General features: G+C 35.2%; 1 protein-coding gene across 1 annotated transcript; it reads left to right on the top strand.

The window, feature by feature from the left end:
- The first annotated feature begins 1,008 nt into the window (after window positions 1-1,008).
- Window positions 1,009-10,961, top strand: LOC123202296 (NADH dehydrogenase [ubiquinone] 1 alpha subcomplex subunit 1-like). The gene is made up of 3 exons (XM_044618148.1): window positions 1,009-1,196; window positions 1,287-1,373; window positions 10,720-10,961. Exons 1-2 carry the CDS (start codon window positions 1,089-1,091, stop codon window positions 1,371-1,373), a joined length of 195 nt encoding a protein of 64 aa, XP_044474083.1. The 5' UTR covers window positions 1,009-1,088; the 3' UTR covers window positions 10,720-10,961.
- The last annotated feature ends 1,967 nt before the right edge of the window (window positions 10,962-12,928 follow it).

Raw genomic sequence — 12,928 nt, 5'->3', positions numbered from 1 at the left:
TTATAGTTGTGCTTATTTTGATTATTTTTTATTTTCATTTAAACTTTTTTTTTTTATAGTGATAATGAAATTTAATTAATACGATTATTAATGCGATCTAAAGGGTTTTGGTATATAATTTTTTGGGTCATTTAGAAACAAAACAAAATGCTATATGTATTTTGTTAATAGTATATTGAAGTAATTTGCGGAAGAAAGTTAAAACTAAAAATAATAACAATAAACAATTTTAAGTTGTGTCTCAAGTCAATTTAGACATGATTCAAGTTGAGTTAAGGTTACAAGATTTTAATACAATTTTAATTCAGATAGAGTTAGGGTTAAAAGTCTTTAACCTAAAACTTGAATAGACACAATACAAATATAATCAAATAATACTAATTATCATATTTACATATGGTAATATGGTATTGACAAAGTAAATAAAAAATTTAGGTTATATTAATTTGAATTTTAACTTAAAACGGTGGCATAGTGATACATCAATATTACTATAAAAATTAGTACATATTATTAATCTCGTTATTGGATTTTTATTTTTAATTTAAAAACATTTTAAAAACTTTTGTATGGGAGTTTGACTATCTAGCAACCAAATTTATTATTAAATATTTATAAACTAAATGATCGTTGCATGTAGATTCAAGCTGAGTGCGAATATAGATTGACTTGATTTTAGTTCAAATCCATTATGATTATCTTTAATCAAATTCAAACTGAACATAGATATTATTAAAAGATTGTCGACATGATAAATAGTATTATTGATGAGATAAATAGTACTGTTATTGATATAAACAATACTATCGAATGAGGACTCAAACTAAATTTGAGTCAAACCGTCAAATTAAAACTTTAGCCCGAATTGAGCCAAATGCCAATTCAAGTGGAGCTATCAACCCCTAAATGGTAGGGATGTAAATGTAAAATTTCGAAATCAAAGGATGTACTGTGGTGGTACTCGATAGTACAGGGATTTCCGTTGCCCTATAAATGATAGAGGAGCACAGAAGAAGAACCTCATCAAAAAAAATAAGTAAACAGTAATTGATTTTGAAAGGAGAAAAAGGAGGAAGAAGAAGAAGGAGATGGCGTTAGTGTGGTTAGAAGTAGCTTTGCCACTTGGAATAATTGCTGGAATGCTTTGTATTATGGGTAACGCTCAGTATCACATTCACAAAGCCGCTCATGGACGGGTATTTCTAAATTTATTTTTTTGTATATATTTGTTAGATCCAAATCAGTTCTTCATTTAGATTTTCAATTCTTTACTTTCTGATTTATAGCCGAAGCATATCGGTAACGATATGTGGGATGTCGCCATGGAGAGAAGGGACAAGAAGCTGATGGAAGCCGCCGCTTCTTCCAAATAGGTTTTTAATTTTTATTTATTTTAATTTTTATGTGTATCTCTTCTGTTTGCTGCCAATTGGTTATATATCATGCAATTCGAATTGTTATGGATTGTTTATTGGGTAGGATCTTGAATGAGCGATTTGTTTAGGGCTCCTAAAATTACGAAAAATGCCTTCTTTGTAAGATTTCATTTTGGGTAGTGTTGGTTAAATATATTAGATGGTTTTTGAAACCTACAGACTTCAAAACTATGGAGTATTACATAGATGTTATGGATGTTTCAAGAGTGTATAGAAAATAATTGTGGATGATTGTGAGGCACAATTAAGAAAAAAAGGTGGCCAACTTTTCTGAGGAAGTTATACTATGTTAAGAAATGGAAAATAGAATGTTTCCTGGAGATATGGATTGTAGATGATGGTGATATGCATTAATAAAAGATAGAGAGGTATATCCTGCATTAGTACCTATAAGGATCTGAATAGTAGTTTTGATTAAGGGAAAAGATTTTCAGTTTTAGATGATTTTGTGATAGTGATGATCTTCTTTGCATTCGTCGGTTGTGATTTAGGATTATGTAACTTTGTTACATCATAGTTTCCCTCAGATGTCTTTATTTTGTTTTCTCTCTTGCTCCCGCTCACACACATTGATAAAAATAGCTTTCACCTATATGCGTGCTCGCACACACACTACCAACCTAGATGCTCTTCAGAATTTACCTTAAAATAAGGTTCCAGATTTCTTAATTCTATGTTCTTCATAGTATATTTGAACTTTATAGAGCTTGAAACTCGAAATTGATTGTCTGGTTGATTTCTTCTATGTTCTCCCACTTTTTGATACAAGGATAACTTGCTGAAATAAAGTGAAAAAAGTTTTAAGGAAGTCCAATTACCATTCTGTGGAAAAAACTGCAAGAAATATAGCTTCATTTCTCTAGATTTAATCAAAGTTCTAGGACCTTCCTCGATGAAAAAAGCTTGAATACTTTGATGTTGAGTCATTATTCATTTTCATGTTTTTTACACCCTAGTCATGGATTGTGTTAGGTTGAATAAGGTTAATTTAGGAAATTAACAATTAATTAGATTATTATTAGAATGAATAAAAGCTAAGGATTATCTCTAGGAAAATTAGGATTATCTTGAGAGGATTATTTTGAGGGAGATTAGGATTATTTTGAGGGAGATTAGGATTATCTTTAGATGTAAATAAAAGGTAGGGTTCAGGGGATTGGGGATCATCGTTGGGAAATTCAATTTTTACAAAGAAGCTTTGTATCCAGGCGGTGTAGCATCACCGGAAGTCTTTTGGTGGAGTGCTGGAGAAGTTGGTTTCTTGATGTAATTCTGTTAGGTACCTAGAGATGAAAAAGCCTTGAATCTGCTGTGCACTCTGCTTATCCAGAAAATCATGCTTCCCCTGTCAATGGAATCTGCTTTCCAGGATAGTTATCTACTGAATAGGAGGTTTTGATTGTTGTAAACAATGTTATGCAGAATATGGTGTTGTAATTGAAATATCAATGTAACAGTAACGTTTTCTTGTATTAATAGAAGTTCAGAAACATTCATAAAAAGGTTCCTACATCAACTCTCTGTTTCTCTACATTCATGATATATAAGACTTGAAAATAAAAACATCAAAAGCATACTACAACCAGAAAATGTTAACATAACTCAGAAAACATAAACAAAACCCAGAAAACACTATGACTGTCTCCCTCCAGCATTTGAGAGGCTGGGACTCTCCATGTCACTCTAATTCTTCAATTTTCTTCTCTGAATTATTTTTGGCTCCTTCCCTGCTCCTTTTATCCTCATAACAGTCAAGCCTTCCTATAGAATGCCATGTTCCCTCTCTAAATTTGGTGGTCCTTGCTGTTGTGAAATTGTCATCTAGTCCACTCCTTTGCTGCCTTGTATTTTTGTTATCCCAATTGGTCCTTCCTTCTCTTGATTGTTTTGCACTTAGTGTCTTGTAAGCATAGGCTTTAGCATTGTCTTGCTCATCAAGAACTACCTTTTCCTCAAGGTGAAAAGTTGGGGAGTATTCACGGAGTTCAAACCATTGTATGATAATGAAAGCATAAAGTAGATGCAAAATATCAAGAAGCCACCACGACGAACTTTGAGAGAAAGCAACTTTCGGTTAAGCTCCATCAAAGTTTCAATATCCACAACTAGCAAAAAAAAAAAAAGCATGTAAAGCCACGAAAAGGGTTGCTTTTACCGTGAATTTACCAATACATACTGGCAAATTAATCATGCAATTATAATGCTCCATATGGGGTTCAACCTAAAATTCTTTCAATATCATATCAAAAAAATTACAACCTTCACCAACTAGCGCAACATGATTTCTAGTAAAAAGAAGAGAAACAAATGTGATCACATCTAGATTAAATCTTGCTTCACACAACCGAACAAAAGCAACTATTAAATTCAACTCTTGTCCCATATTTCAAAGAAATTCGCCAACAAATTTTATGAGCACCTTTTTGCCATCACTAAGCCTTGAACCAACATTTGAATAGTTATCATTCGTTTGCCTCTTTGATTTGTTGTTGTCTCGAAAGCTTAAAGAGGAGCCTTTAATTCTAGCTTCCAAATTAAAATTTGCTTCTTTTTGTTGTGCAAGTGGAACATAGAGTTTTGCAAGAATGCCACCATCAATGTGTTTTGAATGAGGAAAGCCTCTCTTTCGACTAGAAAATGGCGTAGACTGACCACCAAAAATATTGCCATGATCGCCGGTCAAATTGGTTATAGCGTTGACGGTGCTAGTGGTTGTCAGTGAAATTAGGTCTATGATCATTAGAGAACCAAAAACAAGAATTACCTGAATGTAAATTGTGATTCGCCTTTGGTTGATCACCGCAATGTTCTCCACTATGCGTCTCCATTTGCAAAACCCTAGTGATAAAATTTTCATTGGACAAGTTTGCACCCTGAAATTTATCTACGACTTTCTTAATATTGTGTTGAAATCGACATTTTAGTTCAAGTTCCCTTTCAAATTTCCTTTGGGCTTTTCCAACATACCATTCCTTATCATCAACTTTCTTTACGTTAAAAGGTCTCGATAACATTTGCTGCAACACTAACATTCTCAAAATTGACAAAACCTAGACACTTCAATTTGCCATCTGCGTCCCTCATCACCATAACACTAGAGGTTGTGCCAAATTCAACAAAAGTTTTTTGTAAACCTTCTTCAATCATTGCTTTTGAGATATTCTTTACATAAACTTTGTTGAATTTGTTCTTGCTGATTTCAATTTCTCTTTCCTGTTTGTAAGGGAATAGCCTTGCATAAACTTGTTTATCATTCAACTTCTCTATAGCTTTTTGGGCGTAATCCTCATGTTCAAATTGTACAAAGCCATCGCCTTTCAATTGATCATTCAAATTTTTTGCCACCTCACAAGAGAGTAAGTTCCCAAATACAAAAAATGTAACCCATAACGCCTTGTGATCAATAACCTTAGTCAAATTCTTGATAAATATGGCCACTGTCCCACTTTTGCATGAGAGTACATAATCCTAATGGGTTTTCCTTTCACAGGAGTGATTTTCAGCAAATCCAGTGCACTTGTAGCATCCGGTGGACTATTGTAATTAATGTAACCATAATCGAGGTACGCTAGGTTGACCATGGGGAGGCGTCCAAAGCAGTATGGTTCTAGTGAGGAAAGGAGAAATATATGGGTGGTGGTGTTAGGAACCCAGCTCTTATTCAACCAAAACACAAAATTAAAACACAAAAAACATAATAAACTAAAACTATTCATTAACTAAAACATTATAAAGATAAATCGAACAATTCGAGGAGTTCGAAACCTCCCATTTTCCGGCCATTCGAGGCGCCGGAGACCTCCCATTTTTCGATCATTCGAGTCGTCGGAGACCTCCCTAAATCAGCCAAAGATGGCTGCCCTCAAACCAAACCCTAATATTTTTTTTCTCTTCCTCTTTTGAAACCTAACACATATATTTATAATAAAAATTAACCGTTGGATTGAAGACAAGTGTCCCAATCCTAACATTTCTCTCCTCTTCAAAACCATCTTGTCCTCAAGATGGTAATTTATAAAATGATTTTTTTTTTAATTTTATCTTTCTGATTTTTTTTAATAATTTTTTTTCTTTTCTACGGCGCCATATCTTTCTTTTCCTCTTTCCAAAAATGCTTTTGCCTTCTTTTTCGCTGCCGTTTCTCTTCCCAAAGCTTCTACCTTCTTTTTTGCTTTCCCAGTAAGTCAGCCACATATCTCTTTCTCTATTTCCAATAAACCAACGCCCTGGCCTTCACCTTTTTCTATTTTTTTATTTTATTTTTTCTCTCTCCTTTCTCTTTCCTTCTCCTTGTCTTCTTCTTTTCTTCCTTCTTCTCCTTCATCCTTCGTTCTTCTTCCTTCTGCTCTCTCTGCGTCCTCCTTTCTGCCTATGTAAATTTTTTTTTTTTTTAGGACTCTTGCCGACATTCCATTTTCATCCCCCTTCTCTCTCTGTTTTCGTTTTCTTCTTCTTCTCTTTTTTTTTTTTTCGGCACTTTTCCAGCATGTAGCCACCGACTCACAGCCTCCTCTGTAAACATTTTCCAGCGACTCTTTACTTTTTCGACCATCATCTATCTTCTCCGCTGGATCGAACGCTCTGATACCATTTGTTAGGAACCCAGCTCTTATTCAACCAAAACACAAAATTAAAACACAAAAAACATAATACACTAAAACTATTCATTAACTAAAACATTACAAAGATGAACCGAACAATTCGAGGAGTTCGGAACCTTCCATTTTCCGGCCATTCGAGGCGCCGGAGACCTCCCATTTTTCGATCATTCAAGGCGTCGGAGACCTCCCTAAATCAGTCAAAGATGGTTGCCCTCAAACCAAACCCTAATATTTTTCTTCTCTTCCTCTTTTGAAACCTAACACATATATTTATAATAAAAATTCACCGTTGGATTGAAGACAAGTGTCCCAATTCTAATAGGTGGTGAAAGGAGAAATATATGGGTGGTGGTGTGAGGAGAAGGAAAGCCAAGAAGAGGCGTTAAAGATAAAAAGCAGCAAAAAATATGTTAAAGATAGGTGCAAAACTAGCGGAGTGGGGTTGAGTAAGAATAAGTGAGTTTGGGTTGAGTGAGTCTTGTTTGATTGGATTTGGATTGGATTGCTTTGGTATGGTGTGGTGGGATTAATTACATAATTGGGTTGGGATGATTTGTATGAGTTTGGGTTGGTAAAGTTGAGCTGGGTTTGGTTAAGGTTATGGGGAATGGATTGATATGGGCTTAGGTGGGTTGTATTTGATATATGGGTTAATGTGAGCCAATTGGGTTTTGGTTTGGGTCTTAGACTTGTGTTATGATTGTATGGGCTGATGAGATTAAATGTGGGTATTATTGGGTTTAGTTGAATTTGGTTTAAATTTGATATTTGAGGGGTGGGTTGGTAAGCATTTAGATTGGATGTAATATTTGGGGTTAGGTTTAATGGTAATGGGTTTGGTCTTAATAAGTTGGGTTTGGGTTGGATAAATGGGTTGCTGGGGTAGGTAGGTAGGGTTGAATTCGAATCGAGCTGAGTTCAAACTCGAACTTAAACTCAAACTCAATTGAGTTCAAACTCGGCTCAGTTAATAAACAACTAAGCCCAAGCCCAAGCTTTAGCCCGAGCTCGACGAGCCAAGAAAATGGTTGCTCGAACTCAAGGTTGCTCGCTCGCTCGCTCAGCTATACAGAACAACAACGCATGAATGAATGAAAACGTGCATGAACTAGAAAAAGGTGTTTTGTGACTGGAACAAGTCGAACTGTCGAATGTTGTCGTTGACTAGAATTGACGTCGTCAAATGCCTGAGTCTAGAACATGGAGTGGATGCACGGAGATGGAGACGAAGTGAACAACAAAAGAAGAAGAGAACGCCAGAAGTAGAAGATTGAAGAAGAAGAAGTTGAAACACATGCATTAATTAGAGGGAAAGTCTTTTTTCCCTTTGACCAATGTGGCATGCATTAATTGGAGGAGGGAAATTTTTTTATCTTTGACTAGTGTGCATTTATTGGAAGTAGGAAAATTTGAATTCCTTTGGTCGATGCATGTGGAGACTGAAGAGGCAAAGGGAAACTTTTCCCTCTAATTAAAAATTTTAAAGTGAAACGCACTGTTCACTTTAAAATTTTTTTAATGACACAAGCGGATTTTCTCACGAGTTGCTCGGCTACGCAGATTGAGCTTAGGCTTGTTTATATTGACATGCAAAGCTCAAACTCGAGGTCGGGTTTGGACTCGTTTATGTCAGACTTATTTCGAGCTCATTCGAATTGAACTTGAGCTCAAGTTCGAATCTAACTCTACGAGTAGGGTTATTAAATCTTCTTCCTCATTTTTCTTCCTTCATGCTTCCTTATATCCTCAAGTTTACAACAACCTTTTCACTAGCTCAGCTTTCTTTTCCTTTGCTTCTTCATCAAACACAATTAGGACACCCTCCTTATACAAATCATCTTCCTTCACCACCAGAACAGCCCATGACTTGCGTTTATAGTCATGGTTCAAATCTTCCTTGCCTTCATAGTGGATACAAACTCCGTTCTCCCAACGATCTTGGCTTTCCCACTGTTTAGTCATCGGATAGGCCTCAAGCGTCCAACATCATCCATGATAGGGTCGAATCTGTCCATCTGTAGAATTGAAAGCTCTGATACCAAATGTTAGGTACCTAGAGATGAAGAAGTCTTGAATCTGCTGTGCACTCTGCTTATCCAAAAAATCACGCTTCCCCTGCCAATGAAATCTGCTTTCCAGTTGTAAAGAATGTTATGCAGGATATGGTGTTGTAATTGAAATATCAATGTAACAGTAACATTTCTTGTATTAATAGAAGTTCAGAAACATTCATAAAAAGGTTCCTACATCAAGTCCCTGTTTCTCTATATTCATGATATAAAGACTTGGAAATAAAAACATCAAAAGGAGACTACAACCAGAAAATGTTAACATAACCCAGAAAGAATAAACAAAACCCAGAAAACACTATGACTATCTCCCTCCAGTATTCGAGAGGTTGAGAGTCTCCTTGTCACTCTAATTCTTTAATTTTCTTCTCTGAATTCTTTTTGGCTCTTTCCCTTCTCATTTTATCCTCATAACAGTCAAGCCTTCCCATAGAATGCCATGTTCCCTCTCCAAATTTGGTGGTCCTTGCTGCTGTGAAATTGCCATCTGGTCCACTCCTTTGCTGCCATGTGTTTTTGTTGTCCCAAGTGGTCCTTCCTCCTCTTGATTGTTTTGCACTTGGTGTCTTGTAAGCATAGACTCTAACAAATTCTCAATTAAGTTTTTAATAAAACTTATTATTTCTAGGATTCTATCAATGTTGTGCTTGTTATAAAGTTTACTAGTTGATTGTTGTTCCTGCAAGTGGGAAATAAGACATAAGTTTTCTAGAAGTGGTGCTAGATTTATCAGCATAGTCTACAATGTTTTAGTGCCATTGTCCTCCACCTTTGTGATTGCCTCTATTTTTTAAGCATCTGTGTTATTGATAGTTACCTGATTCCACTGGAATGATGCTTCCACAGATTCCCAGCTGACTGCTTAAACCTCTCCTCTAACAGTCTGCACTTCTATAATTAACCTGCTCCTATGATATTCCTCAACCAATACAACAACACAGAAGGCAAGATATTGGCATAATGCTCACTGCATTGCATAGATGTCTTTCCAGAAACACTCTCAGTTCATTACAAATAACATGAAATATAATCAGCCAATAGAAGAACAGTATATATAGAAATCCAGTTACAATTCAATGAAACATCCATCCAAATATCCTAATTCGATCGGTTGCTTGGCATTCGAAAGGCCAGCACTTTCCTCACTACTCTTTTCTTCAATTTTTTGATCCTTCTGATTCCCTTTTCCTTTTTGTTCCCTCCATAACTGTCAAGTCCAATCAATGCTTGCCACTTCTCCTCACTGCTTTGTGGTCCTTCTTTTGATTGAATACCATTTGTTTCTTCCCTCTTGCTGCCACTTGTCTCCTCTACTTTCTTTGCTCAATTCTGTCCTTGGATGGCTGCTACAGCTACTCTGTATCTACTTTTTCTTCTTGCATGAGATATGGACATGGGATCTAACAGTTATATACACAGAACAATTTTGATACTGTCATCCATGCAGTGATTTAGTTTTATAATGTAACAAGATTACCAAGACAGGTATGGAGTATTAGGAGATTTAGCTAAGTATGTAGTTTGGGGAAGAAGCCATTGCCACAAAGTGATCAAGTTCTCAAAGCATATTTGACGGGAAATGTTGAGATGTTTTGACTTCTGATAACCGCCAAAATTTAAGTTTGCCTTAGTTAGGCTTTGGTGGCTGTGGAGTTGACCCAATATAGTATGGTGGAATAGCAACATCATTGTGTTTGCTTCCATGAAAATGGTTGAAAGTCATCTTTAACATTGTCAGAAGTCTAGGCAATGTATTGTTGCAGATACATAGTCAATATCCAGTACAAAACTGTTTTCAGCTCAGACCCCAAGATTTTATTGAACTATGAATGATTTCTATCTTCTTTTTAGGTAAATCCAAATTTGTATAACTAAATTGACATGATTCCATCTCAATAGCTGTTCGGCTTGCTACAGTTAAGTCCACCTGAATATCATGCTTCACTAATTCATAGATAGCCTTTTCTTCAGACTAGGTTTTGTATTAAATTGATGAACTGTATCTGATGTTAAAACGTGGTTATCAAGATCCTTATTTTGAAGCCTGCTCAAAACTAGGTTAATGGCTTACATTTGCTTTTACCCTCGGTGTCCTACCCCTTTATTACTGTCATATTTAATAATTTGTCTTAATCAGTCAAATGAATGAAAAGGTAAACCATGTTGCTCTTTCTTACAAAAAGCCAAGATTTGCTGATCTGTACCCCACGTAATGTTGAACCTCGTGGGACTAGGAATGTCAAATCAAATATTTGCATTTTCAGTTGAGTGGAGATTTCTTTATTTTTGGTTCTTGATTAATGTGAGGACTTCTAGACTTTCTGTGTTTGTAGGCGTGTGTGGGTGGTTGGGGTGGGAAATGTTATTATACGCATGTCCAATCATGGGTTTCAGAGCAAAGGCTCCAACTTTGCTTTAATGTGTATCTTTTTAAGGATATAGATGCCCCCACCAAGTTCTCCCTTTTTTAGGAAGTATAAATTGCCACTTGTTTCTCTTGCTTTGTCTTGTCTTTCTGTCCTCCTGTGTAGTCAGGGTTATGCGTCTCTGTGTGCATGATATAATGGCCATGCATGCGAATGCAGCTTGACTTACTGTGTTGTGGTAATGCAGGAAGCGGTGCCAGTGGATTTGGGAAGGATTAATAAATGCTCATCATATACTCCAGCATAGCTTATGAAGACTGAAGAGCAGTTTCCTTCATATTTGTATACTTTTCTTTTGTTTGCAAATCTGGATGCATTGTGAACTGCTTCTAAGGATGAATTTCTTTGTCCGCCATCAAAATTGCTTCTTAACGGTGACGTTTTGGAATTGAATTGTTTGAGCTTTATTGATATACCATTCCTTGTGCCTGTTGCATGTGTTTATTGTGTGCGCTTATTTTATCGAGAGCTGAATGATCAAGTGACTAGTGAGTGAGTCTGGAGAACTCGGAAAATAGGTTGTGCTTACCATCTGAATGTTAACATTTTGACGTGGAAAGATGAAACATAGAATCTCTGGGTATGTTTTTAACTAGACGATGATAGTATATTTGAAGGAGATGAAGTCTTGATCAATTCTATGGTACAATTGTTGAAGGGGCAAAAGGCAACTGAGAGTAAGGTGGATACGAACCAAACTGAATTAAAATTCTCTCTAGTTTGAGTTCGGTTTGAATAAAAAATGTTCTAGTTTGAATTCGGTTTAAGTTTGCTAAACTACGATTAAGGGTAATTCCAATTTGATTTAAATAAAAAATGGTTTTGTTTGAATTTATAGTTTGAATATGTGATTAGAGTTTGTGACTTATCGATAAAACAATATTGTTTTATCTAATAATAAATGAAATAATATCGTTTTGTAAATAAGTTGTAAATTTGAACTATAAATCTAAGTTACAAATTCAAGCTATAAATTTGAGTTAAACTCGAGCTATGAATTTGAATTATGGATTTAAGTTATAAATTTAAACCAAACTTAAGTCAAATTAAATTAAACATCCCTTGATTCAAGTTCGATTTGATTTAAAAATAAGTCAAACTTCTTCTATTTGAACTTGGTTCAAATTTGTCCTAGACAAATTCAAAACCAATTGATTAAAGTTGAGCTGATTTGATTTTACCTGTATTGAGTATGGTTCACCCATGATCAGTTGACCAATCCATTACGGTTAAAATATATTATTAATTAATTCTTACAAAGAAAATGATTTTACTGCTCTTGACAATTATAGAGGTTAATTGTAGTTGAGACTTCAAAGTTTGAATTCCAACTGTCTCTCATATTAATTACGAAGTTATGTAACTTCTAAGAATGGGCTTTTTAGAACTCTCAAAATTGCACTCTTTTCTGCTATTCTTTCTTTGCAAAATTATTACAGAATACAGAAAGACAATTAAACAAATTGTGTTATGGATTGATAATTAGAACGCATGAATCACCAATCATCATCAGAGTACAAGAATATCGAATTTGGGTATATTTTTTATGATCCTAGAATTATTTATTTTCTATTAACATTGGTATCATACCCTAGTTATATGTTTGATTGTGATGTTGGTGATGTAAGCATGATTCTGAAGCATGTTTTTAGAACTTAAATTGCTTTAAAGAGTGACTATTTTCATTTAAATATGTATGGACCATTTTCAAATTATTGATGAATTTGATGTAATTGTGAATAATTATAGCCTAGAATCATATTAGGATGATTTCTAGATATGATATACATGTTTTATGATAAAATATTGCATCGAAAATCATATCAATTTATCAGATTTTTAGTGGTTATTCTTCATCCCAAAAAAACTGTGATGTTCATGCATTAAATTTGCCAGAATTCGGTGACGTTTGCACCTGAAATTGGATGAATATGAATCTTCTAGTCACGGCTTCAAAAGCCCCATCAAATCGCTATTATTCAATGGCCGAAAGTTGGCCAATTTTGCCAGTGAAATTGCTAGGGTTTTGTATTTATTGCTGTCAAAATTGGGCTGAAAAAATTCGATTGCCCAACCCGTTGGTCAACAGGTCAACTTACTTGGTCAACTGAATAGCTCGACCCGAGTCTCCACCCACAAGTTGGATGACTGTCAATGGTCAAAGTTTGACCAACAAGGAAAAATCTGACACCAGCACATGAGGACCTTTCCTTGGCACGTGGCAACGCGTGACTCGAATTTTCAGCTCGTAAGAGCATGTGCATGCTTCTATATGTGTTTGACAACTTGTATTGACTCATATTCTATCAATCCTATTATGTATGACCTATTTTTGCATGAATTGAACACTTATAAATGTTTTTCGGATCATGGTTTTGAATTATACATTGCTAAAC

The sequence above is a fragment of the Mangifera indica genome, chromosome 18, assembly GCF_011075055.1.
Source record: "Mangifera indica cultivar Alphonso chromosome 18, CATAS_Mindica_2.1, whole genome shotgun sequence".
Lineage (NCBI taxonomy): Eukaryota > Viridiplantae > Streptophyta > Magnoliopsida > Sapindales > Anacardiaceae > Mangifera > Mangifera indica.
Note: the sequence above shows the minus strand (reverse complement) of the source record. Positions and strands in the feature narration are given on the sequence as shown.